At 56.0% G+C, this 27,407-nt stretch overlaps 1 protein-coding gene across 2 annotated transcripts in view; it reads left to right on the top strand.

The window, feature by feature from the left end:
* The first annotated feature begins 1,740 nt into the window (after window positions 1-1,740).
* LOC116954071 (chromodomain-helicase-DNA-binding protein 7-like) overlaps window positions 1,741-27,407 on the top strand; it is a 107,450-nt gene continuing 81,783 nt past the window's right edge. The window contains exons 1-3 of one of the 2 annotated variants that reach the window (XM_076052164.1): window positions 1,741-1,849; window positions 5,120-6,656; window positions 7,973-9,202. In XM_076052164.1, coding sequence (XP_075908279.1) covers window positions 5,481-6,656; window positions 7,973-9,202 — 2,406 coding nt within the window. In that variant the 5' untranslated portion in view covers window positions 1,741-1,849; window positions 5,120-5,480. The remainder of the gene's footprint in view (window positions 1,850-5,119; window positions 6,657-7,972; window positions 9,203-27,407) is intronic. The other variant, XM_076052165.1, reaches the window with a different exon arrangement.

The raw sequence follows: 27,407 nt of genomic DNA, 5'->3' as shown, positions 1-27,407 counted from the left end.
GAAATGTTCGTGCGCTCAATTTAATTTTTAGAGATTTGTTTTCGTCAGGCAAGCCACGGTCGATCCACTGCTGGATGGAGGCTTGTCATCATCATGAGCTCTCGTCCACTTTGGATGATGGTCTCACCATTTGTTTCGTCATTCGCCATCGTCTCTTCACTGCGTGATAAATGACGCGCGCACGTGTGTTTGTGCCTTTGAAGTTTCGCCCAACGTGCTGGGAACCTTCTTCGCTGGACATCATAGGGAACAACACGCGGTCATGGGAGAGAGGCACGCTACAGCCCAAACACAAACCACGTTATATTGCAGTGCAGCAGCACAACCGAGAAAACCCCCCGCGGTAGTAACACGTCCAGGACATTCTATGCAACATAAAGATTCTAGTTTCTGGTGGCCACTTAGATTGTTTTTGGGCACTGCCGGATTGCCTCCAGACCTGCTTCTGCCTCCCTCTCGTGCCGTGACGGCTCGCGTCCGTTTTCCGTTATGAGTTGGGGGGGTCGCTTCAGTGATCCACCACCGCCTCCTCCTCCTCCTCCTCTTTGGCAGGGGTCGACAGGATCCTTTGAAACGAATTCCTGTTCAGAGTTTGTTTTGATCAACTCGCACTGACCGGCGTGGTGAGGAATGGTAAATTAACCGCACACGCCCCGCACAAACTTGTGGGAGGGCCTCATCCAGCAGTGGAGTGGCAAAAGTGGCTGTGCATGGTACGCGTTCAACGTTGTGCCACTGATGGCGGAAGGCCCTCCAGTAGAGGGAGCTCTAGAGAGTGCCTCTGGAGAGTTATTCTATTCCACAGTGAGTGGAGTGAATGGTGGAAATTCTACATTTTCATGGCGGGGATCAGTGTTTAATTGTTGTTCTTTGCTGGTGCGTGTTGTTGCTACCAATGCCTCTCTTAATGAGCAGTCAGTAAATGGCCAATGCACGTGCAAGTTAAACATAATCGGGCCAAACATTCTCTTAGGGCTCTTGCGAGGATTTTCTGGATACATTTTAGTGACGCGCTTTCTCAACCCACTATTCATGGGACTTGTTGGACCAGACCTCACCACGATGGTTAGTGCGGGCTGGTGGGGGGAGGACACGCAGAACCGGTCCAGATGTCACTCGCTGGGATTAGCACACAAATAGATTGATAATTATACGTTGCTTGCAAAGCCCTTTGTTATCAATTACTTATTGTCATTGTGAGTTACTGTATAATCGGGCATGTTCCGTCGCTTAGGCGTGAGAGGTGGCGGCGGCGGCTTGGAGAGGCCTTCATCACGCAGCCGATCGACCGTGGCTGCTGATGAGTTCGAAGTACTTCACTTTCCATTAATTCCCCAACACGTGCTCACAACAATGAGCACTTTAAATCAGCGACGCACGTGTGAGGGGCGGGGTTCCGGTTGCAGACTTCCCCCCACCCAAACCTCCCCCCGCTACTACCGGAACCCCGCCTCTTAACCCCCCCCCCCGCCGCGTTCCTCCGCCTCTCGGCGGACCCAAATTAAAATACCCTAGAGCGCACGCGCACCCTCGCTCTCACCTCGTCCAATCACCTCACGTTTCGCCTTACCACGTGATCGGGGGCGGTGCCGGTCCCGGCGCCTGTTCGCTCTAGGAAATCTAATTAGATCCGAACCCCTCCCACAACGGCTCCACGTGACCACGCCCACCCACCCAACTCCTCCCCCCATAGCCCCTCCCCTCCCCACCCCCTCCTCACAGCCCCCCCCCCGCCCCTCACTCCCCGCGGCCCCTCCCCCCGGCTCCAGAGCCCGCGTCCAACTTCCCGACGGCGCGGCGCCTGGGAGCTCTGTCCGTCGGCCCGCTCGCCCTCCCGGGGCCCTCATGGGTAAGCGAGCCGGCTCGGCGAGGGGTACGACGGTCCCCTCGCTTGCGGGGATAGTGGGGGGCCCTGGCTCCCCTCGGACGGGGCCGCTGCGGTGCCTCTAACCCACCCCGACCCGGAGTCTTCTAACCCCGTCTCATCCCGTTTCTGTTCTCTGTGTCCCATCGTCTCTCGCCATACCCCTGCCCATGCCTAGCCTCTCTCGACTTGCTCTCTCCTCTGTCTCTCTCCGTGTCCCCCTCTTCTACCTCATCCTCCTCCTCTCTTCGTTCTCCTCCTCCTCATCACCATCTCCTCGTCCTCCCCGCTCGGGTGTCCCAAATGGCGCTCGCCTCGCCCGCCGCTCTTTTGTTGCCGTTCGCGTCGCTCCGCTCGGTCCGCTTCGCGACGATTTCGGCGCGGGCGGCTTCGCCGAACCCCTGGGCGGCCACCTCATCGTGCTGGCTAGCGGCTCGAATGGAGAGGTGGGGAGAGAGGGGGGGGGGGTCCTACCCCCTCGTCTCTCCTGCAAGGGGGATGGAGAGCGCGACGAGAGAGCGAGGCGAGAGGGGGGAGTCGCGCTTTGACAGACGCACGTGTTCGGGCCGCCACTCCACTCCTCGAACTACCCCCCCCTCCTCCTCCTCCCCACAACTCCCTAAGCCCCCCACCTCTTGTTTGTTCGTGCCCATGGGGGTAAAGTACGCATTGAGGGGATGCGGATCAAGGGGGGCACGGAGTTAAAAGTGGGGTAGGAACCCGCGGACGGGACGACCCTTGCCTAACCCCGGCCGGGCCGGCATGGCCACCGCCGCCCCCTCTATCCGAGGCTCGGCGTGGTGACACGGGGCCTACCGGCCTTTGTTCGCTCCCGAGGGGACACGAGGGGGACCCCGGGGACCGGGATAAAAGGGGGTAAGGGGGGGGTTAGAGACGATACGAGGGTTCCTCTTGGACGGACAAAGACGGAGAGACTGTAGGGGGAGCGACTCTCGAGGGCACGATGTGGGGGTGACGGAGGGGGGGGTGCTCAGTGGAGCAAACGTGGTCGAGGGGGTAAGGGGGTAGAGTGACGACAAACCTCTTTGGGGGTACTCCTGGGAGTCGGGAAGAGGGGTGCGAGAGGACCCCAGGGAGTGAGGGGACCCCAGTGAGTGGGTCAAATGGGGGTAAGCGAGTAGGCACGAGCCCCTTAGCGAGGGACACGAAGGGGGGTGGAGACGGTAGGGGATGGACCCGCATTGAGCGGGGTGCCGGAGGGCAGACCCCAGGGATTGGGGTAAGGGGCGAGTCGGGCAGGGGGGGGTCCCCTTTGGAGCGACACGGGGGAAGAGAGGGACCCCGGGAGGACCAGTGGATACCACGATCCCTCCGGTGTGGGGGGGGGGGTCTGCCTTTGTAGTCAAATAACAAGACGAAAAACAAGAGTCGAGGTGACATCGTAACGGCGATGTTTGTAGCGGTGGACGACGCACACAGACGCGTTGTTGTGAGCGCCGCGTTGAGTACGAAGGAGAGTGGCGGTGGTGGTGTTTGTTGTTGTTGTTTGTTGTTGTTGTTGTGGCTGTCTCCGCGCGCCGCGCTGAGGGCACTAAAATGGCAGCTTTTGTTTGCGCCGCCGCCTCCTGCACCTCGCCGCGCGTCCTCCCTCTCCCCGCTCTCTCCCCGTCTCTTCCACCCGCTAAACACGGGGGCCACACGGCTAGCAGCATTACCCCCCCCCCCCGTTGGCTGATGATGATCGTGATGATCGTGATGATCATGATGCTGATAGACGCGGTGCTTGCTGATGATCGTGGCGATGGCGGTGGAGGGTTGATTGAGGCTGCTGCTGATGCGTTTTTCCCGCTGTGTGTGAGCGAGTGTCTCTGTGCGTGTGGGTCGCATGTCACACACATGAAACGGATCCGAAATCTGAATGTTTATTTCTACCGGAGGAATCCGATGAGCTGTAAAGCTCTTTTTTTTCACGGCGACTGTGGTCATGGTGGCGATGTGTGACCGCGCTTATGAGGTTGCTGCCGCTGCTGTGTTCGAGTGACTTTGATCGCCTGTCCGCATTTGAACTGATAATGGTGACGACGGCGATAGTGGTGGTGAGGTTCTTGCCGATGTTGGAGATGGTGCCGCTCATTGGCGATGCTGCTGCTGCTAGTGGTGAAGAATCTTTATGGCCACGGTAGTGACGATCGCGATGGTGGTCATGGTTTCCCGTTGTGTTCCGACCAAGTGTTGCCGGTCCCTGCACACCGACTGGTAATGATGGTCGTGATAATGTTCGTGATTGTGATGCCGCTGATGGTAATGATGCTGATAGTGTAGTTGATGGTGATAGTTGCGAATTCGGGCTTGCCGGTGCTTGCCTGTATTTGAACAAAGTGTGTGGAGGTGTCCACACTAACTGGTGGTGGTGGTGGTTGTTGTGATGATACTGCCGATGCTGACAGTGGTAGTGGTGGCTGATGGGTGATGAGGCTGCTGCTGCTGCTGTGGCAGCTGCTGTGCCATCGCCTGTCCACATTAAAATGGAGAGATGGTGACGACGATGGAAATGACGGCGGTTGGTTTGGACGAGTGTGGACTTGACCTCAACACTCAAACTAATTTTGTTGTTTGAGACCGGCCGAGTCGTCATATTTTGAGGATCCTATCTGGCTCAGGCCGAGGGGGATTGTGACGAGGGTGGACGACGACGTGGTGTAACACGGCGGTCCGTACTTCCTGTGGTGGTTGTTTTATAAGGCTTGGGGTGGGGGGGTTGCAGATCCCACCTCACCACTTACCTCACAAAGTAATGCCACCTTTCCATTTAAATACAATTGTGGGTGCCCCCCCACTCACAATTTGAACTTTCCCCCCCTCCCCTACCCCGCCACTCACTGCCCCCTCCACCATCTCCCGCACTGGTCTGGCAGACCCCGTTTAAAATTTAATAAAAATGCTCTTTGTTTTATTTCTTCCCTTTCGATGGCCGCCGCCTTCATCAAGGACACCGAAGTCTGAGAGGCACCCTTTTAGCCGTGCGTCTGTTTACGAAAGAAAATCTGTTGTGTGTAAACACGCCTTGCCTGTCCCCTATCGGAACCAGCCAGCCACTTAAATATTTCCATAATGTCCCCCCAAAGTGGTAAGTTATGGGACACTTTTTATTTTTCACAAACATTTTCCTCATCTTATGGCTTCCTGAGCGAAGGAAGAAGGGGGGGGGTAGTGATGTTGACGGGGGAAGATGCACAACAACAAATTAAATTAAACCCAGGTTGTTTATTTGTTCTTTCTCTCTTCTCTTTGCAGGAAATCGGTGAAATAGATGAGGGATTCCCCTTCCCCATCCCCTCCCCAAAAACATAAAAAACAATAAATAACCTCCTCATCCTCCTCCCCACACCACCACCTCCTCCCCACCTGCCCCACACACCCCCCCTCGGTCACCTCTCGAGAAAGTTTGGCCAGCAATGATGGCTTAGCGGCGGCGAGCAGAGGGGGCCTGCGCGCTGGCGTTGATGCCGTTGACTCGCAGAGCCAGCAGGAAGGCCAGTCGAGACGCGGACGAAGGAAGGAGGAGGAGAAGGCAGAGGAGGGAGCCGTCCCACCACCCGCGCGGACGTGGGGAGGAGGAGGAGGAGGAAGAGGGACTGCGACGACGACGGGCATTATGGCCGACCCTATGATGGATCTCTTCGAAGATGGCAACATCTTCGACTCGGAGAGCCTGCCGGGGCTTGGCGCCGAGGCCTTCGCCGACGGTGGAGGCGCTGCCGCCGACCCCCTAGAGCAGCAGCTGCAGATGGAGCAAGGCTACGGTGGGATGCAGCAGCAGCAGCCTCAACAGCAGCAGCAGCCTCAGCACAAGCTACACCACTACGAGCAGTATGCGCAGTATCAGTCGCCCAGAAAGTACCCGCAGCAGGGGGAGCAGGGCAACGGGATCGCGGGGCCTCAGGGCCCGCAGTACCACCCCAACCCCCCCACTGGCCAGTACGGCCTGTGTCCACCCTACATGGATGCAGACCCTTTGTGGGGGGGGCAGGGCCCGGCCAGCGGGCCCCCTGCTCCTCCGCCAAACTCCAATGCGTACCACCAGGTTGGACATCCGCCGCCGACTATGCAGACGCAGCAGCTTAGCTACATGCAACCTCACCACGACTATGCCTTACACCAGCAGCAGCAGCAGGGCCCCATGCAGCCTCCCCAAGGTGGGCCTCATCCGCCTGTGGGGCCGGGGCCACCGCCGCCACCCCCCCAGCAGAGGATGAACCAGTACGGGCCGGACGGCCGCAACCCGTACATGGGCGGCGTGGCGGTGCCGCACTCGCATGGCATGATGCCGCCCCACCAGGCGTGTGGCCCACCGGCCTACATGCAGGCCCCGGGGGCGCCCCCGCCGCCACCGCAGCAGCAGCAGCAGCAGTATCCGGTCAGGGGTCAGACGAACAGCATGCCTCCGCCACCCCCTAACCACGGTGCGAGCAACTCAGGACAGTTCCCTCACCCGTACCAGTACGCCACGCAGCCGCAGAGGCCTGCCAACCCGGGCGCAATGGGCCACGACGGGCCGCCGCCGGGCCACGGCTTCGCAGGGGGCCCCGGGAGCCCCCAGTTCCTGCGGCATGCCCAAGGGGCCATGAATGTACACCCTCTGAACCCAAACCAAATGAACCAAATGTCGGCTATGCAGAACACTGCGAATCCTCAGAGCCAGGCACAGTCGCAGCACACTCAGGGAAACTTCAGCGCGTCCCCCATGAAGGGAGGAGGCCTAAGCCAGCAGCCACTGGGACCCGGCCAGCAACCGAGCGGATTTCCCGTTATGCAGCAGCAGTCTCAACAGGTGAGCTCCTCCCGTGATTGAATGGATGAATGAATGGAATGAAATGCTTACGAGCGTGGCTGGGAGAGAGAGCACACGGTGATGGTTTGTAACGTCCGGAAAGGGGGATCTGTGAGGCCGTGGATTGGTTCCGATGGTTGATCGCTCCACCCCGTGTTGAGGACTCTCTCTACCAAACCGACCGTGGTGGATGAGACGAAACAGTGTTCAGCCACCACCGCAGTGCAGGTCACAACAGCACGCTCGCCCACCCACTCTCGTAATCGTACACACTCGCCCACACACTCATCCACACTGCAGGGGTATACCTGGACACCCACTCACGCACTGGTAAACTTGCACACGCACCCACTCTCTCATCCTCACTGCAGGGGTACAACTCTTCTTGCTTGTTACCCTCGCGCTGCCCTACTTGGAATCCCCTCCCATTGTCGTCTCTTTCCCGAATTTCCATTCGTAACCTTGCCCAATTCGAAAAACTGTTCACTCTTATCCGTGTGACCCCTGTGGGCGTGATGTTTTATTACTGGCCGCCGAGCGTTTGAGGCTCATGCTCCATAAGGGTGTGTTGGATAAAAAAAAAACTGAAGGCAGCTTGTATGGCACTGTACTGCTCAGGTGTCGATGAGTTATTTTTTTAGCAAACGTAGGCAAACAATTTGAATCCACGGCACTGGCGTTACACTTACAAGTATTGTGCCGCACAAACGTCACAGTTTTGTTCAAATATCATCCTTTATGGATCTCACTTTTAAACGTCTTGGTGCTGAATAACTTTATACCGTTGAGGTCCGTTTTTATATCAAGTTGGTTAAAGTTAGGTTTTAAAACTTTTGCTTGATCTTACTTTAAAAAAATATACACGTGCTAAAAATCATCTAGATTTATTTTGAATTGTTTATTGGAAACTGGGCCCGTTATTTTCATGGGGGGTTTTTTTCTGCTTAATTCGGATTTGTGAAGCGTCTGAATGCAACTCCCGTTTCACACTGCTGCAATTAGAGACGCGCTCCAAAAACGTCTTCCCAGTGTCACTAAAGTTCTACAAATCTGGTCGCACTTACCTATTGGGATTGTAAGACGCACTCCCCCCCCACCAAAACTTGCTTATTCAATACCTTGAGGTCGGGGGAGGCAGTTGCGTCTTATAATCCACCAGAGATTCCGGTGCCCGTGGGAGTTAATCGGCGGAGGTTTTGACTTCGGATGTGGATGCAGTGACCGGCGGAGAGATAGATCACTGGGGGAGAGGGGCGGGGTTGGAGGGGGGGTCGTTACCGTCGTCCCCAACTTTTGGCGGTGCTCGTGTGTGCCAGGTGACAATGGTGGGCACCGCTGGGCCTCAGCCTGCCTCCAGCGGCGGTGGCATGGTGGCGCTGTCGGGCCAGCGGTTTGTGCTAGCGCCGGCCCACTCGGGCCCACCTCACCAGGGCCCACCTCACCAGGGCCCACCTCACCAGGGCCCACCTCATCCTGGGCCACCCCATCAGGGACCTCCTCACCAGGGTCCTCATCCGGGTCCGCCTCACCAGGGTCCCCACCCGGGCCCTCCTAACCATGGTCCCCACCCGGGACCTCCTCACCAGGGTCCGCACCCAGGACCTCACCAGGGTCCCCACCCGGGACCTCACCAGGGTCCCCACCCGGGACCTCACCAGGGTCCCCACCCGGGACCTCCTCACCAGGGTCCGCCCCACCCGGGACCTCCTCACCAGGGTCCGCCCCACCCGGGACCTCCTCACCAGGGTCCGCCTCACCCAGGTCCGCCTCACCAGGGACCTCCCCATCATGGGCCTCCTCACCCAGGTCCACCTCACCCAGGACCCCCTCATCAGAGTCCTCACCAGGGATCCCCTCACCAAGGGCCACCTCATTCGGGCATGACTCACCAAGGCCCACCTCACCCAGGATCTCCACATCCAGGACCTCATCCAGGTCCTCATCAGAGTCCTCACCAAGGACCCACTCACCTTGGTCCTCCTCACCAGGGTTCCCCTCACCCGGGACCCCCTCATCATGGCCCTCACCTGGGACCTCCACATCATGGCCCACCTCACCAGGGACCTCTACACCCTGGGCCACCTCACCCCGGCCCCCCTCACCAGGGACCCCTCCACCAGATGTCACCTCACCAGATGTCACCTCACCAGATGTCTCCTCACCAAATGTCACCTCACCCTGGCCTACCACACCCAGGTCCACCTCACCCGGGCCCACCTCACCCGGGACCCCACCACCAGGGTCCCCACCACCAGGTGCCACCTCACCAGATGCCACCTCACCCAGGCATGCCTCACCAGGGCCCTCTGCATCAGGATCCCTACCACACAGGCCCACCCCACCAGGGGCCCCCTCACATGGGGCCCCTCCACCCGCATATGGGCCCCCACCACCAGGGGCCCCCCATGCAGGGCCTACCCCACCCGGGCTTGGGGGCAGCGCCGTCGTCGGCGGGGCCCGTCAACCAGCAGCAGCAGCAGCCGCCCCCCATGCAGATCAAGCTTCAGATAAAGCTGCAGCCTAAACAAGGCCCTCCAAGCACGCAGGTGGGTTATCCGCGCATCGCGAGCACCGGCGGCGGTGACGGCGATGGAAATCTGCGCGGTCGTTTCTTACGTAAATCTTCCCGGCACAACTTTTTGTTGTTGAAGTGAATAGAAAGGAGGGGAAAAATAAGCAATACACGGCAAAAATAGGTATTTGGTTTAACCGCTTGCGTGGCGGGGGGGGGTTAGCACGGTCACGCCGCGCAGCTCTGCAGGTTTTTGTTTTCTGGGCGGTCTACCGCGTGGCGCGCCGACGTTTCGCTCCTCGTACGCGCAGTTGTTGAAGAAAACCTGCCCTGCCCCCCCCCACCACCCCCCAAAGTGTTGGTGTGCATTCCTCGCGAGCGGAATTCAGTTTATTCGCTCGACGTTCTGGAATTGGGAGCTCCTTCAGGGACCGAACGGCGCGCGGTGGAATGGGCTGCAAGAATGAATTGCTGGGGTTTCTTTGTAATTTATATGAATATATTCACCCCCCCCCCCCTGGTCTTTGCACCTGATTGGCTCACAAGTGACGACATCGCATGTATCCCTCTAAGACCGAAACAGGATTTCTCCAAAATTAATGGCTGCCGCGTGATGATGCTGGTTGTAATTACCGGGGAAACATTGTACTCGAATCGTAAATGTTGTGGGTTCACTCTCCAACACACACCGGTGTGCTGTACTGGTAACGGATTGGCATGTTTTGTTTACTTGACAAACCTTACTAATTGGCTGTTTTGGGTGGTGGTGTGTTTTACGACACATTCATATTCATGCCATCTCACCCAAAGCTCTTATGGTTTGAGGATTGAATTTCTTCAGCTGCGTGAACATTTCCCAAACGTTTTCGGTTTTTAACCAAAAAAAAAAGAAATGTTTTCTCTTTTCCCCCATTGCTTGGCTTGTGAAATCTAACGCGGCGTTTATTTCGTTGAAGAGATTCTGCAGATTTCTTCCTGGGAGTGCTTATCACACTGCTGCTGCTGCCTTGGCAGAGAGATTTTCTTTCACGATCAGCGGACAGCGATAGAAGGTTGGGGTGGGGTGGGTGGTGTGGGTGAGCGGGGAGGGAGGGGGGGGTTTGTCAGCGTTTGGTTTCATGGCGGGTATGCAGCACAGCTGGCCGAAAGCGCAGCAGCAGCAGCAGCGTGTTTTTGTTGTGCTTAAACCACCTCACCACCCCCCCGGTTTTTAGGTCACTTGTTGTTGTCGTTTGTTTTCGCATCGGACGTTCCGTTCCGCCAGAGAGAGAGAGAGACAGACCTACGGCACAACGTCGCGTATCCGGCCCGGTCAATTATCCGCCGCCGCCGCCCGCGCCCCACTCGTCCTTCTGCTGTCGGGATGTTCGCAAATGTGACTTCGACACGCGCGCTGCCGTGTCGCTGATCTCGTGTGCATTGGCTGCTAATGCACAGCGAAGGATTTCCCGTTACCCCCCCCCTACACCGCCCGGCATCTGAAGCGGCGCACGCTTTATTTGTGTCCGGTAACCTGTTTGTGCGTGGCGGCGTAAACTGTCCCATTACACGGATGTTCACGTGCACGCGGACCTTTCCCCATATCCGCCTATAACCCGTCCAACCTTGGGTGACCAGTGGTGGGGAGTGGGGGGAGATGTGACGATGAACGTTTTTTTTTTCATTTGAGTCGGATTTCACGTCCCCGTCGCATGCGTATGTGTTACGTTCAGGCCGACGGAGGGAGCAAGGACTGTACAAACGGGGCTTCGGAGGCCAAATGCTAACCAATCGAGTCTTGACTTGCCGTACGACCCTCCGGATGGGGTCGTTAACCGCGGTTCGTTGCGGGTATCATGTCCGACTTTTCGCCTTCCATGCCCTCTCCCCAGTAGCTTCTTGCAGTGGTCAGGGGGGGGGGGGGTGGAATGTCTTCAGAAATTTAAAGAAGTTCCCGAGCACGTGGAGTGCAACGTTAGACGTGGGTTCGAAATTGCGCCAAACAACGACATGCGCTCTAACGTGAGCCGCTCGCCGCCGAGCTGTGCGCGTCGTACAAGGACCCCTCAAATAGTTCTCCGTTTGCCTGGGAAGGCTTCACCGAGTCTCAAGGCTCTCTTTCAGGAGGGTTCTGCAGTGGCGTGCTTTGGACAGTTCCGTAACGATTGTGTGCTTACGTGCTGGGTTTGTGCGTGACTGTCCGGTGACCTGTCAACAGCGAGCCTTCGACACTTCACCTGGCCTGGTGCAGGCGCCGTGGTGAAGTCACCGTCGCTCAGTGGCGAATGGCAGCTGTTGCTCTTGGCGTTGTGTGTGACTTGTGAATGGGTGCGCGAGGAACTTTGGTTCTCGCGGTCGGTGGTGGCCTGAACCATCGCGTGGTGTGGCGGAGGCCGGGAGATCACAATTGGCCGCTCTCTAAAATACGTTTAAATTTTTCATGATGTGAAACAGACAGTGACGTCACTCTGGCCTGGTTTGTTACATCTTCGGATTTGACCGTGCGTGGCCAGGCCGGTTGTAAACAAATAAGTAATATTTAAAAATACTTTTTTTTTAAACACGCTTTAATGAAATGTACCGTATTCGTAATGGCAGAACTCCATGACTCCATAAAGTGGCCTCGAATCTTTGCCATAACGTCAGGGGCCATGGTGATTTACAGCCAACGTCAGTTCAGCATGGACAATTAGACTCAAGCCGAAACATAACATTTGCATAATAATGTTTTAATTTTTAATGATAGAATATAGTATTGTCATCCGTATGACATAAGTATACCAAGTTTGCAGTCAATACAATATTGGGAAGTTGGTAAAAATTGAGTTACAAGATTTGAGTTAAAAGCGTGTAATAATAAAAATGGATGGTGATGTGGAGGTCCCCCGAGGAGATAGAATGATTAAATCAATCCCCCGTGCAGGTGCTCGATCTGTTATTGCATAGCTAGATCCGAGAGCATTGGGAGGAAGCAATTATCCAGCAGTGGATTGACCACGGCCGACTATTATGACAACACGGTTATATAAACAGATGCTGGTGACTGAGTGCTGTGAATTCTAGCGATGTTCTACAAGGGAGAGCTGACATTTGCCAAAATTACAGCTGCTTCATTGGTTTCACTCATGGGGCGCAGGATCAGCCTTCAGTTCTACACTGCTTAAGTCGAGTAACTAAACGCTTCAACGTAGCAACGCCATCATCACCAGTGAACCAAGTAATTCGCCTCCCGTGCAGTGTGACGCTGAAGCCAGTGGAAAGCAAGGCGACGCTCACATCCGGTTACCAGTAAACAATAGCAGCATGGCTGGGGGAAGGAGATTTTTGTTACCTGACCTCACAACATTTAAGTTGGCAGCCCGCTTGACCCCCTCCGGCACGGGGAGCGAAACGTCGGTCACGATGTCGGGGGGGGGGGGGGGGAAATGTTATAAAAAATAAATTCATTTGGCAATCGGTGACGGGGACACACACGCTGAGTGGTCTCGGCGTGTCCCCCGTTAGCTCCGTGTGCCCCCGGCGTGGAGGGCGGGAAGGCGGAACGGATAGCAATCGTTCCCTCGGGCATTCCAGAATGAGAATTTTTTTTTTATTTATCCTGGAGAAATCCCGATGCGCTATGAAGCTCTTTTTCCACAGATGCCCAGGGGTCGCCCTGTGTTTACACGGTCACTCTCTGGAAATGGCCTCCTCCTCACACACGCTCGCAGAGCCTCTTTGTGACGGGCTAAGGGCACTTGCGCGTGCCTGCAAGTGGGTTTTTATTTTTTATTTCGGCTGTGGACGCGTTGCGCGTTTAGCACCCCAAAGTCAATTAAAATTAAAAAAAATAGTGAAACGGTTCGCATTTCATTACGTGATTCTCACATTAAGGTCCTAATTAATTTACAAGCGGGCGCATGCAGGAGTGCTGCTGATTTAAAGGGTTTTCGCTCCTGTTATTTGCATTTAAATTGTGGAAGGGGGGGCTCGCGGGATGGCGGGCGGGGATGGCGTTGGGGGTTTAGCGGGAAGGTGAGTGTGTGAGGAAGGTGAGTGTGCGAGGAAGGTGAGTGCGTGAGGAAGGGGGGTAGTGCGTGAGGAAGGGGGGTAGTGTGCGAGGAAGGGGGGTAGTGCGTGAGGAAGGGGGGTAGTGCGTGGTACGGTGTCATCGTTATTCGCGAGGAATGCTTGAATTAATTACTTAATACATAAGCAATTAAATATATGGGAATTCATAACGCAAAAATAAAAATTAGTTGTAAGAAATATAAAGTAAATAAAAATACATTGCATGATGAAATTATATATTTTTAATTAATGTACCTTCATCTCTCACCACTTTATCTCTCGTCACTTTATCTCTCATCACTTTATCTCTCACCACTTTATCTCTCATCACTTTATCTGTCGTCACTTTATCTCTCATCACTTTATCTCTCGCCACTTTATCTCTCGTCACTTTATCTCTCATCACTTTATCTCTCTCGTCACTTTATCTCTGGTCACTTTATCTCTGGTCACTTTATCTCTCTTGTCACTTTATCTGTCGTCACTTTATCTCTCATCACTTTATCTCTCATCACTTTATCTCTCGTCGCTTTATCTCTCGTCGCTTTATCTGTCGTCGCTTTATCTCTCGTCACTTTATCTCTCGTCACTTTATCTCTCATCACTTTATCTCTCGTCACTTTATCTCTCGCCACTTTATCTCTCGCCACTTTATCTCTCATCACTGTATCTCTCATCACTATCTCTCATCACTTTATCTGTCGTCACTTTATCTCATCACTTTATCTCTCATCACTATCTCTCGTCACTTTATCTCTCGTCACTTTATCTCTCGTCACTTTATCTCTCGTCACTTTATCTCTCATCACTATCTCTCATCACTTTATCTCTCATCACTTTATCTCTCGTCACTTTATCTCTCGTCACTTTATCTCTCGTCACTTTATCTCTCGTCACTTTATCTCTCGTCACTTTATCTTTCGTCACTATCTCCTCACTTTATCTCTCGTCACTTTATCTCTCGTCACTTTATCTCTCGCCACTTTATCTCTCGCCACTTTATCTCTCGCCACTTTATCTCTCGTCACTTTATCTCTCGCCACTTTATCTCTCGCCACTTTATCTCTCGTCACTTTATCTCTCGTCACTTTATCGCTCGTCACTTTATCGCTCGTCACTTTTTTTCTCTCTCTTGATACAGCAGTCATGTAAAGTTCCAGATGGGATTTGTGGATAACCGAAATCGCAGGTAGCCAAGTTCGTGAATGACGAGGGCAACACTGTGGTTGTTTTGACAACTCTGGAGCTTGATTTGGTGCTTTCGTGACTGCAGGAATTACTCTTTGGTTTTTTTGGTAAAGTCACGTAGAAATAAGAAATAATAATATGTAATTTTATTATTTCTTATTTCTATGTGACTTTACTGAAAAAACCAAAGATGAACTCTGGAGCCGGTTTTAAAGCGTCCGCTAGCGACGGCAAACGCTTCGCGATTTCCAGAAAGCAGTAAACCGTTATTTGCATTTAAATTGCGGGAGAGTGCGCAGGTCAAACGGATTGAGGAGACTGAATGTGAAGCACCGTTTTGTTTTTGTCTTGGGGTGGGTGGCTTGGGGGAGGGTGGGGAGTCCGGGGGGGCCACGTGGGAAAGCGCGTCGGCGGGCGGCTAAATTTTTGCCAAATGCCGCCGCGTGTCGTTTGGCGTGACGTTCCGACGGCGGTTCGCTCCGCGTGCCGCCCCCCCCCCCGGCCCGGGAGCTTTGCCCAGGAATTTGCTTTCCAGAAAAGCTCCCCCCCAGCACACGGAGCAAAACGTTTGACTTCGCAGCCGAGCAAACGGGGGGGGGGGGGGGGGCAGCAGGTCGCACCCGAACACGCGGTCAGCACGGTTGCCTACGTACGGTGGTGCGAAAGAAGTTCTACATACATGCCTACACTGGAGCTATGGACTTTTAAATCGATTAGATTGAAAACGAATTTCTTAAGAACTGATTTTTGTGTTTAGTTTGTCTTTCCCTTGCACCGCCGAATAGCACGGTTGGCCATGTACGGCGTGAAAAGCTCAGCATGCATACGTGCATACGAAAGGCACAAACGCAAAACGTGTACGCCGGTGCTGGTGACTGCCCGATATAAACGTTGTTGGTCCTCCGTTGGCGGGAACGGGGAACGTTGACTTCACGTTGCTTGGTGTTGGGTGAATTCTAACGCGGGGTCTCGTCGCTTTTCCAGCGTGGTGCACGGTAATGCCTCGGCACGGTCGTGCCACACTTAGGGTGACGGGCGATAGGTCCCCCCGTGTTGACGGACAGTGTCGGTTCAGTGCCGCCCCCTCGCCGTTCTGAATTTGAGTCGGCGTGTCTCCGTAATTGGCAACTGTCTCGTTCAGGGCCCGTGCACGCGCGTGTGTGCGTTTCGCAACATCCTGTGGGAAATTTAACATTGCGGATACTGGGCCGACCAAACAACGGAGGGGGGGGGACGCGTTTGACAGTGCAAGCTCCAAATATACAGCAGGGGTCGGGATCGAACCCACGACCACCTGCATAGCAGGCTAGGTAGTTAACATCTCCAAGCCACCGTGGCGCATCCAGCAAATGAAGATTCCCGCAGTGGCGTCTCCTAACGTGTCGGCAGGCGCTCGCCCGGCTCGGAAGTTTTTTTCCCTCTGTCAATCCTCCCGCGGCCCACTCCTCCCCCCGTGCGACTCTGCTCTTCAGAGCGTGCTAATTGCCATTCTGTCTGTCATTTGCACATCAAAGGGTGACGTCGCCCGTGTGTCCTCCCTGAGCATTCGTAGTGCGGGGGCGGGGGGGGGGCGCTATCGCCGAGCCTCGGTTGCCTCCCTTTGTGTCCCCCCCCCACCAGCCTCCCACAAACTTCCAGTAAAAAAAAAACTCCATGCCAGCCGTGGGTCTTGATGGGAAGAGGAGAGAAAGTGGAGAGGATGCAGGCAGGGGGGGAGGGGGCGTTGCTTCCTCTGTCCCCAAAACAAAAGGGAGCCATAGTGCGCACTAAGTAAAGGCAAAGGTGCAGCCCTGAAATTGCTCGCTGGCGCGTGAAGGTCCGCTCCGGGGAGCCTCCGGGGAGGGTATTTGGTCTACTCTTCCGCACGCCGGGTAGACGGTATTGTTTAAGAGGTGGGAGGGCTCTCACTTCACCCTCACCGCGCACGGCTAACCTGCCGACCGACGTAACCGCGCGTCGGTGCGCCCACAGTTCGCACTGCTGGGATCAACAGAGGCACGGCGGGGGATGTGGCGGCGGCGGTGGGGGGGGGGGGGATGAAAGTAACTCGCAACCGGCGCTTCGCCGCGCTGCGTCAGATCCAATCGGTGACCCTCCGCGTCCCAAGTCCAGCGTGCGCCACTCCACGGCCATTGCACCCGCGGCAAGCCTCCCGTGCCGAACAAGCGGCTTGGCGTCGCTTGGCGTGAACCCAGCGCACGAATCCCGGCGTGTTCCTGAAAAGCCTCGTGTGTGTGTGTGTGGGGGGGGGTTCTTTTTCCTCCTCGGCCGTGTTTATTTTTCTGAGTCCGGGGGCTGCCCGAGGTGCGTGGGCGATGAAAGACTCGACGGTCGCCACTTGGCGTAGCCTTCACCGCGAGCGCCGCGACCGCGCGTGCCGGCAGCGTTTTATTTTTTTCCTCTACGCGCTCGCTCCGCGCTCGCGGCGTTGCGAGCTGGCGGACCGCGAGCTGTTGCGCTCTCGCGAGCCAAATCCGTCTCGTCGGAAGATGAACGGAGAGGAAAACTTCAAGCGGGGGGGGGGAGAAGGGAGAAAAATGTAAAAACCCCAGGATTGATGTAAGCGAGTTACTCGCAGTCAACAGCCATTTCATTTGGCCGTTTGGATCGTGATTGGAATTGGCGGGGAGGGAGGAAGGGGAACGCCGCGATGGCTCCCTGGGCGGCCGAGTGCGGGGCGAGCGGGGCTGTGGGTTTGGCGGGGCGCCAGTTGCTCGCGCCGCTCGTCTCGGGGTTTGTATCGGGGTGGGGCGGGCAGGCGGTAGCCACCTCCGTCAGCGCGGCGTGCGTGTGCAGCGAGCGGGCCGGCGTGGGTAACGGGCTGGCAGGGAGGTGAGAAGAGAGTTGGCACCACTGCGGGAAGATCCGTGTTTGTTAGGCTGGCGCTTGCGTTCACTCGCGTAGCCGCTGCTGCTGCTGCTGCTCAATGCAGGTAATCGTTGAGTGTAGGTGTGATTGTGTCTTTGTGCTTATGTGCGCTGCGCTATGAACCCGGCGACCCGAGTTCGATTCCCGCTCACGGCCGACACAAGTGACTATTATCTGAACCGGTCCTGGTTCTCCTCTAGGTCGACTCAGCCTCAAATTAGTACCTGGTGTGCTGTGTAAACATCACCACTGGGGAGACAAAGGCGGTCGGGCGTCGTGTTGGCCACATTCATAGGCGCTACACGCAAACAGCACTCGCCCCAACAGTCTGTTAAGGCTACACAGGGATCTTTGTGTGCTGATGTGAGCGTCTGCTTATTGAGTGTAGGTGTGCGAGGGGAGTGTATTTGCTAGGTGGGTGTGTAGGAGTGTGTGTGCTAAGTGAGTGCAGGTGTACGTGGAGGTAACTGCAGTGTAGTGTGTCGCAGGGAGCGGTTGTATAGTGATTATCACACTGCACTACCAACCTGATGACACAAGTTGGATTCCCGCTTACGACTTACATCGGTGGCGAGTGATTTTTCAACGTATCCTCCAGCTCCTGTAGGCAGGCTTATTCCTTAGCTTAGCCTTAAATGAGTACCTGGTGTAGCATGTAAACATCGATAACGGCGAGACAAAGGTGACCGAGGCATGCGTGCATCGCACTGTAATATGTGAGTCGCAAGTGTCCGCCTTGGTCGACGAAGTGTTTCTTCGTTGTAACCGTTGTTATTAGTCTCACTTGTGAGATTAGCCTCGGCTGGTAAATTCAAATGATGCCCTGGGACTCGTTGGTGCTGCCCCGACTGCCCCGACAGTCCCTGGGGCCTGTCATCACCGTCGTTGTTGGTTGTTGGCACTGGGCCCCGGTGGCCGCGTGCCGCGCTGTGCCGCGCTGTTACTCCCCTCTCCTTCCGCCCGCGGTTCCTGCCCTTGCCGCCACCCCCTCCATGACCAAATGTCGACATTTGTTTTTGTTCGTGGAAACGTCTTGAGATGCGATTGCATTTTGGCAGCGTGGACATTACAACGGTTGTTGTTTTGTTGTTGTGAGAAGCCTGGGCTACTTTTAGGTTTTTGAACACGACACCCACGACTATGGGCGTGCGTCTCATTTTAAATTTAACGGTTGTGCTGCGATGGAGCGTCGCACAATGTAACGTTAACTTGGCGCTGCGCGTGTGCCATAATAGCAACCGGTCGCACTCCGCGGCGGATTACTCGGCTATGGGCGCGCACGCGTGCTCGTGTGTTGAGCGCATCTGCCAGCCATCTCGGTCGGTCAACCCACGGCACCCGGGTGGGTCTGTTCCGTGACCTCCTGCCAGCAGCCTTGGCCACTTGGTACGACCTCCAAAAGCGCACCGAGCATGGCACAAGCGCCGTGGTGACGTCACCGCCACTTTGTGGTGAACGGTCGTCGTTGAGCGCGAGACTCGGAGCAATGTAGAACTTGTGCTCGATGAGTCGCGCTGCCCCCTATCTGCGCCACGGCCATTCCGAGGTTCGCACGCTGGATTTGCAAATCGAGAGCTCCACTGGTTTGAGTTTTCAGTCAATCTCCCGTGCGCGGCAGTTTGAGACGACGATGTTGCAAGTGTTCTTGAATTCCCCCCCCCCATCCCCCCTGCTCACCGCATCTGTCCACCCGGCGGCGTGAATGTGTGCATCGTCGGTCGGTCAGTCGGCAGGTCGTCTGTGGTGGGGTAACGAGTGGATTATGCCAACCTCTTCCAAGACTTCTGGCCATCGTGGAAGAGTAGGCCACACTACCCACCGAGAGCTCCCTCCTGCCGGTAGGGGTTGGAGCAAGCAATTGCAGCGTTGTGCCTTTTACACATTGGCTCCACTATATTTGTGGAAAATTGAAGCCTTCTAGACCATCGTTATAATTTACTTGAGCCAGACGCTCGTCAGTCAACATGAGCTGTCCGTATTTCGTTGGTCGCCCTGCGGTGAGCGCGTCATCTGGAGGAGGCGTCGCAATCTGGCACCGGTGACGTCCGTACGCGTTCGGCTGGCTTGCTTTACCCCGAAGTCCAACTTTCTGTGGCCACGTTTTATTTAAGCTCCGTTTAGCATTTCCTGCCTTTCGGGAATTCACTTCGTCGGTTCTACGGATAACCCTGCCATCGCACAAATATGTTAGATGTGTTCATGAACATCTAAAGTGTATATTCGTGCCTTCTCCAATCTAGTTTTAGGAAACAACATCTCCCGACGGTCCCGTGAACTATTTTAATTAACTAAACTACCAACCATTTTTATTTTACCAGATAAGGCCCACAGAGCTATATAGCTTTTCCAGAAGTAACCTGGCCGCAAATGATAGCTCAACGTAGTGGCTTATCACGTGGGCATTTATAGCAGCCAAATACTCTTAACGCGACCACTAGGAGAACATGTGAATTCCAAATATACAGGCGTCAGGGTAGGGATCGGACCCACCACCTCCTTTGTATACCATGAGGTCGTGGGCGGCTTATACATAGCCATCGAACAAGACGGTCACTGCATCGTGTGCTTTGTGATGCGCTTCTGCGGCCGTCTGGAACGCTCTTCCCTCAGATATTAGGAAGCCACTGGAGCTATGCACTTTAAAATCATCTAGATTGAAAACTAATTTCTTTAGAACTGCTTTTCTTTTTGTGTTTAGTTGTCCTTCCCCTGCACCTCCCGACGAGCACGGCTGGCTATGTACGGTGTGAAAGAAGTCCAACATACATACACACATACCAGGCGAGGTAGTTGACATCTTGCCACCGCGGCGTTCCTGAATAACTGGCGACAAGGCGCCTCCTTGCCCGACTCTTAATTTGCATTTTGTTATTCCCTCCATGTGTCGTCATTCCATTTAAAACAGTAGTTTTTGCAAGTTCTAGATATATATTATTTATTTATGTCTCGTGTTTGAAAGCTTGGATCACTACATCATTTCCCATCGAGTCATTCAGTCGCCTACAAAGACATTGGCATCGCGGTGTCTGATCGATGGTCTGGCTGCAGAGAAACCTTTCTTAAACCTGGCTCGGTCGTGCCGTTGGTTATCCTCAACGTTTTCTGATATTCTCTTGCTGATAATCTTGAGTGAACAGAAATACGTACAATGTTAAAAGCGAGTAAGTTGGTGATTGTCAAGACGAGTCGAGCAAAGGGAGAGGGGTCTCGTCCGAGTGACGTCCGCTGCGGAGATGGAGCGATGACGGATCGTCGCGTTGCCGTGAGAGATGGTGACAGCTTGTGGAGGGGGCCTTCATCCAGCAGTGGATTGGCCGTGGCTGATGATGATGATGCTGACGATGAATGGATGAGCAATCGCTAATTTAAAAAAAACGGCATTGTTCGTGCGCGACGTGAGTCACGCACGTAGATGGACCTTCGGCGTCCGTGCGGCGCGAGGTCGCAGTGACCTACCGCTCGTCTTCCATCTTCACATGTAGATGCACGTGCCGCGTGTGTGGGCCTCTTGTGTGTGATGTTTGAATTGGTCCTGGGGCTCCCCTAGGTCGACTCGACCGTAAATGACTACCAGGTGCGGTGTGTATACATCGGCACGAGTCTGTCGGGACGGAGGCAGGCGGGCCGTGTGGGGGTGTTGCTCGCAAACACCCCTCCCGCTCGAGTGCCGTTCCGGTCTTAATAGGCGCTCGCTAACAGCACTTTCCCCGAGAGTGTGATTGGCTATATTTGTCTTTATATAGTGCGGCACTTCTTTAGTACGGCAGGATGGAAAAGCAACGGTTTTGAAAGTTTTTCTTCAATCAAAAAAAATAATGCGTTGTGGGGGGTTACGCTTGGCGTTTTTATCCGGCACCTGAATGCGCCCGCCTGTCCGGACGCGGTGCCAAGCAAGCGAGACGCGTGGAATCGCACGGTGGATGTGTGGTGAATGTCCAATGTTTCAGACCCCTTCGTAGAAGGGCGACAGTCAAGAGGCCTCACAGAAGTCGTTCGTGTACTGCATTATGTTGCGTTCACATTGGGATGTTTGTAGTCTGCATTAGACACGCGGTTATGTGCGTGTATGTACGCGCGGGCGAGTCCGTTAACCCATGACACCGGGGGCCTCTCCCGTAACCTCCGCCCGACGAACCTCCCAACAGTTGACTTGGAGTGCACCTATCCTGGCGCAAGATCTGCGGTGGATGGCTGTTGCTGGTGCTGCTGCTGCTATTGTTGCTGGTACTGCTGCTGCTATTGTTGCTGGTGCTGCTACTGTTTGTTGTTGCTGCAGCTACTGTTGCTGCAGCTGTTGCTGCAGCTGTTGTTGCTGCTGTTGTTGCAGCTGTTGCTGCAGCTGTTACTGCTGCTGCTGTTGCTGCTGCTGTTGTTGCTGCAGCTGTTGTTGCTGCAGCTGTTGTTGCTGCAGCTGTTGTTGTTGCTGCTGCTGCTGTTGTTGCTGCTGGTGTTGCTGCTGCTGTTGTTGCTGCTGTTGTTGTTGCTTCTGCTGCTGCTGTTGTTGCTGCTGCTTCTGCTGTTGTTTGTGGTCACCGCGGCCTTTTGGTGCCAAACTCTCGCTCGCTCGTTGCATCGCCCACTCGGTTTTAGCGTTGCCTGGGAGAAATTTCGTCCCGCGCCCTCCACTAGGCGGGATTTCTCTTGGGCCGACCCACTGCGGACGTTTGGGTTAAGTCCCTGCAGGTTTTTGGGGCTGTACAAAATAGAATCGATCGAGCTGAACCCTCCCCACGCTTCGTCGAAACGGGCACGCGCAGCAGCAGCAGCGGTGGAGGAGGAGGAGACGCCTGAGTGAAACCGATGAGCGCGATGGACCGAAGGAAACGGCGTTAAAAGGGTTAAAAATAGCGGGCGAAGGTTGTGTGCTGTGCGGTGGATGAGTTGGGATTTGCTAGAAGGCTCTGCTGTAAAGCGGCTTGCTGGCTTCTCCTTTGCGGTGGATTTGCGGTGTCTCCCTTCCTGTCTCCCCCACTCCTTCCCAAATCCCTCCTCGCAGGCCTTCCTGCTCTTCACCCCCCCCTCCTCGCCATCCCACACCCCACCCCGTCGTGCCCCCAATCCTTCACCCCAGCCCGGCCTTCCACCTCCCACCTTCCCCGCCCCACACACCCACCCAACTCCACTCTGGACAAATCTGCTGTAATGACCACGTTGGTGTGTGGGGATGGGGCGGGGCTGGTGGTGGGGGGGGGGGGTTCAGATGACTCGCTTTTGTCAGACAAAAGAATCCCCCCTTCCTCCACCCCCCCGCCTCTCCTCCTGCTGTTTGGCAGATTCCGCCGTGGAGAACAGCGGCCCGTGGTCTGTGTCGGTAAACGTCGCTCTCGCCGCACGCGCGCGGACCCCACAGAGCCAACGTGCAGTGTGCACACTCCCTTCCTTGTTCTGGTAACCCTTGAGAATTATTGAAGGGGAGCACGCGGGCGCAGCGCTTTGCGAGCTGTGATCGCAATCCAACAAACCCGAGTTGGATTCTCGGCGACCGTCATCTGAAACGTGATCCTGGGCCCACCCCCCCCCCCGCCCCCCGCTCTTCGCCGTACCCAGCTCCCATGACCGACATGGCATCGTTTGAGGCCTTCATCGAGCAGTGGATCGGCAAAGGGGGACTGTGTAGGCTTGTGGTGTGTGTAGGTTATACGAGTGTAGGGTGGAACGGTACATCGGTTAATCGATTCGCATCGATTGGTCATCTCCCGGTAGCACACAACGGGATGGTGTGTGAAAGATGCTTCTATTCGAATTGGGTGTTACGCGCTGTTGGGTTTCTTTCGCGTGACCTCTGCAGCCACGAGAGGAGCTGCCGCTTCGCCGCGGCGTTCAAGAGAATCGATCCTCGGGTGGAATCGTGAGAATCCATCGATTTACCGGCGGGGGGGATGAATCGTCGTCACGCCGCCAGTCACGAACAACCCACAATTTCGAAATCTGAGCGATGTCCAGAGAGAGAAGGAGAGCGAGAAACCACCAGCGGCAGATCCTCCCAATTTCCCGTGCTTTCCGGGCGGCCCGTTAATTTATCCTCCACGTGCTGGGCCGGGGCGATCCATCCCGGGTTTAGCCTCCCCGCCCACGTTAGGTGCGTCCAATACAGTTAATTGAATGATAGATGGCTGCCCATGCAAAACACTAAACATTTAACCTTGACGCTACGCGCCGCACGCGCTTTGCAGTGCGGGTACGGGCGCCCCGGATTACGCTGGCTGGATCCGAACCGACGTATGTTACGTGACGAACAGACGGGCGGGCAGTGCGAACAAACGTTACGGAGCAAATCACCCGAACGTTTATTTTAGAAGCCCGATGAAAAGGCCCGTCGAGCGAGGATCACGGTGGCCTCTTTAGCGAGAAGGGGGAACCTGGGGGGTGGGGGGGGGGGCTGAGCCCCGCGAACGTTGGTGGCCGTAGCAACAATGGGAACGAAGGGCCGGGGGGGGGTGAAGAAAACCCACCGGCGATGACAGCGGAGTGAGCGAAGCGCCGGGTCTGATTTCCCGTTGCCGAGTAAAAAAAAAATAATGGGGGTTGGTGTTGGGCGGGGGGCGGCGGGGGATGGTTTCCCTCCCAGCGTCGCCCTTGACGGCCGGCGCTGGCTGCGGGCGGGCCCCGCTGTACTCCCAGAGTGCACTGCTGTAATTGACATGTGCATTGAATTGTGCCAGGATTTATTTGTCGACCCAGCGAGGGGTGGCGACGCGGGGGTGGCGACGCGGCGCGAGCGCAGAGCGGCGCCCAATTCCGTCCTCCGGGGCTGGAATTCCCAACGAGCCACTCGCCTGCACCCTCTCTCCCTCGCTCGCTCGCTCGCTCCTGCCTTCACACGTGTGCCGTGTTCGTTCACTCGCTCACTTGCTGCCCCTCCTCACTTCGATCGCGCCCATCTTCACTCACCGCCTCGCTCCCTCACTCGCTCACTCCCTCGCTCTTAGATTCCTTCTCTTTTTCGTTCCTTGGTTTGATATTTCTTTCTTGAACTCGCTCTCCCTCCTTGACTTGTTTGCCGACTCGCTCCCTCCCTCTCGCTTCCCTCATTCTCTCCGCCATCGCTCGCTCACTCCTCTCATTTACTCCCTTGCTTCTTCCTTCAGTCGCTCCTTTGCTTTCTCCTTTTGTTTGCTGCTGCACTCGTCGGCCTCGCTCGCTCTTTCGCTCACTCCCTCGATCACACCGTCGCTCGCTCGCCAACTCATTTGCTCCGTTGCTCACTGCTGTGCTCGCTCATTCATTTGCTCGCTCCGCCGCCCGCTGTCTGGGCCGGTTAGGCTCGGCGCGGTTCCCAGGGGACCTCCGTGGAGGGACAGGAAGCGGTTGTAGGTCACTGTTTGACACGGGTCCTGTCTTGCTGCTCGTGCCTATGTGCTCGGTGCATTGGGAATTTTCTGAGGATTGGGGTGGTGGGGGTCCATAATGGCCAAGTCGCAGCACTGAAATATCACTGCTGAGATCCTGGGTTTGGAATATGGATCTCACTAATCGCCGATGTTAGCCCTGCTCGGGAATCGAAGTCGGGTCGGCGGCTAATAGCGCGGCCGCGCTCTTAACTGCTGCGCCATCGCTCCAGCCGAAGTACACACGATCCTACTTAAAACACACACACACACACGGTGGAACAACGGAATGCGAACGAACAGAAGGAAACCCACATCTCAATTGCAATTCCTCTTAGCTTCCACACCAGGCTGCATCCCGCCAAGCGGAACGTCCATGGATCTCTTAAGGTCTCTGGCAGGGCAGGGGGAGGGGTGGTAGAGGGGGGTGGGGGAGGGGAATGGGGGGAGGGGGGCAAGAGAGGAGGGGAGGGGGGCGGTGGGGCAAGGGTTTGGGGGGGGGGGGTCGCTGTCTGTTCCTGTTTATCCGACTTCGCAAGATCTGTTCGGAACCCAGCTCACGCTCACCGCTCACCGCCCCGGCACGGGGCTAATTTGTCAGCCTTTGTCCCCCCCCCCCAAGCCCCCCGCCAGCCCCCCCCCCTGCCGCCAGCCCCCCAGCAACCCCCTCCCCAGCGCCACTGTCACTGCCACCTTTCAGCACCCATCGTCCACCCTCCAACCTACGCCCCCCTCCTCTACCCGCCCTCCCAGGAGGCCCGCCCGCTCACTCCCTCCTCGCTCCATCCTGCGTCGCACATTTACGAAATGTGTTGTGCTCGGCGCACGGAGCTGAACGTCGCCAGGCGCTCACTTGCTGGGGCATAATCCGTTTGGGATAATTATTGCGTAGGAGGTGGGGGTGGGGGGGGTCTTGTTGTTGTTGAAAAGCAGAGAAGTCCGTATAATGGAGTTGGAGTAATGAGTGCCGTGTAACCCTGCAGACCCGTGTGAGTTATGACATGGGCGTAACGAACGTTATTCAGCTTCTAAGCATCGTGGGCGAAGAATAAATAAATAATAAAGTAATATGCGCGTGCCTCGCGATGTTCTGCGCTTCAACGTGCGTGCCGATTTAATGCCAAATTTTGTTGAGCCGCGCTTCCCTGGCCGGGGTTTAGAGGACGCCAGCGTCGCTGGGCGCTGGCGTTAATCCGGGGGTCCCAGATCCAAGCGGAGGAAAAAAGTTTGAGGCGAGCAGAGGCTGCACAACTCGGGACCTAAGCCGCGTGTTTGTGCTTGTGCATGTGTGTGCGTGCCCGTGGGGAACAGTAGTGTAGCGGTTAGCGCGCTGCGCTATGAACCCGGTAACCCGGGTTAGATTCCCGCTCATGGCCAACACCAGTTACGATTATCTGAACCGGTCCCGGGCCTCCCCTAGGTCGACTCAGCCTCAAATGAGTACCTGGTGCGGTGTAAACATCGTCACTGGGGAGACAAAGGCAGTCGGGCGTGGTGCTGGCCACCCACCCCCTCGTGTACCGTTCCGGCCTTCATAGGCGCTCGCTAACAGCACTTGCCCCCTACAGTCTGTAAAGGCTACACGGGAGAGCTTTGTGTGTGTGTTGGGGGGAGCGGTGATGCAGTGGTTAGCACGCGCAGCGCTTCGAACCCGGTGACCCTAGTTTGATTCCCACCTCACGGCTAACGTCGATGACAAATATCTGAACTGATCCTTGGCCTCCCATATGTCCACTCAGCCAAGCGAGAGCACTTGCCCCAAGATGTATGTAAGAGCCTCTATAGGATACGCGTGGTGGTGGTGGGGGGGGGGCTGTGATGGGATCTTTGTCTTTGTGTGCGCGCGCGTGTCGACATGCCCGACGAGAAACCCGCACAAAAACTCGCTGCAGCAAATCCTCGTGGTTACACTTCTCTGTTGGCTCTCGAGCTCGCCCCCCCCCCCCCCAGCTCCTTCTCGCGTGAAACTAAACTGTCCAGGCACAGCGCTGGCAGCAGTGCACAAAGCGCAACCCAACAAGAACTCCCACGGCGCCCGCTACCGCGCGTGGCGCCGCGCGCGAGTCGCGCGTCGGCATCCGCAGCCAAACCCCCACGCCGCTCGTTTTTCTCTCGCTTCCATATACCCCCCCCCCCCCCTCTGCTCGAGAGGTGGGGGGGGGGGCGAGCTCGGGGAAACTCGCCAGCGCCGTGCGCGTGTGTGGCTCCTGTGTTGCCTCTCTCCGCTTGACAAATTGCGCAGCTGGGAAACGCCGCTGATCGCTGCTCGTGCCGGCACCGCGGGCGCCGCCGCCGCGATCGCGTTCAACTTTCTGCCAAAGAAAGTACGGCGGTCCGTTTTTTTTTCCCTTCTTTTTCCCCCCCCCCCCCCCCCTCTTTCTTCCTCTAAACATAATACCGCTGCAGCGTTACTCAATCGAAAGCCTTCTGCGGCATCGTGTTTTGTGGTGAGTTGGCTGCGGGCCGGCTTGGCCACAGCCATACGCGTCGGGGAGAGGCGGAGAAACGCTTTCTGGCGTTGCTGCCGCTGCTACCCCCCCCCCCCCCTTTCCACCGCCGCCTCCGGTGGTGGGTGGTGGCTTCGGCGGCGTCAGCTCGTAATCGCTCGGTGTGAAAGCCCGGTGGTGGAGGTGTGTGTGGGCGCGAGCGGCTGTCATTGTTGCTAGGACTAGGCAAAAAAAAAAAATTAGGTCGCAACAATGCCTTTATTTAGACTGTAAGGTGCGAGCGTGTTGACACGTCCCCGTGTTTTCGCGAGAGCGACCTCACTTCCGCCGTGACAATCGGAGGGCCTCTCAAGTGTTGGGTGGTGCCAAAATCCGTTCC

Source organism: Petromyzon marinus, chromosome 54, assembly GCF_048934315.1.
Source record: "Petromyzon marinus isolate PM22_M1 ecotype Great Lakes invasive population chromosome 54, UKy_Petmar_22M1.pri1.0, whole genome shotgun sequence".
In the NCBI taxonomy this organism is placed as follows: Eukaryota; Metazoa; Chordata; class Hyperoartia; order Petromyzontiformes; family Petromyzontidae; genus Petromyzon; species Petromyzon marinus.
Note: the sequence above shows the minus strand (reverse complement) of the source record. Positions and strands in the feature narration are given on the sequence as shown.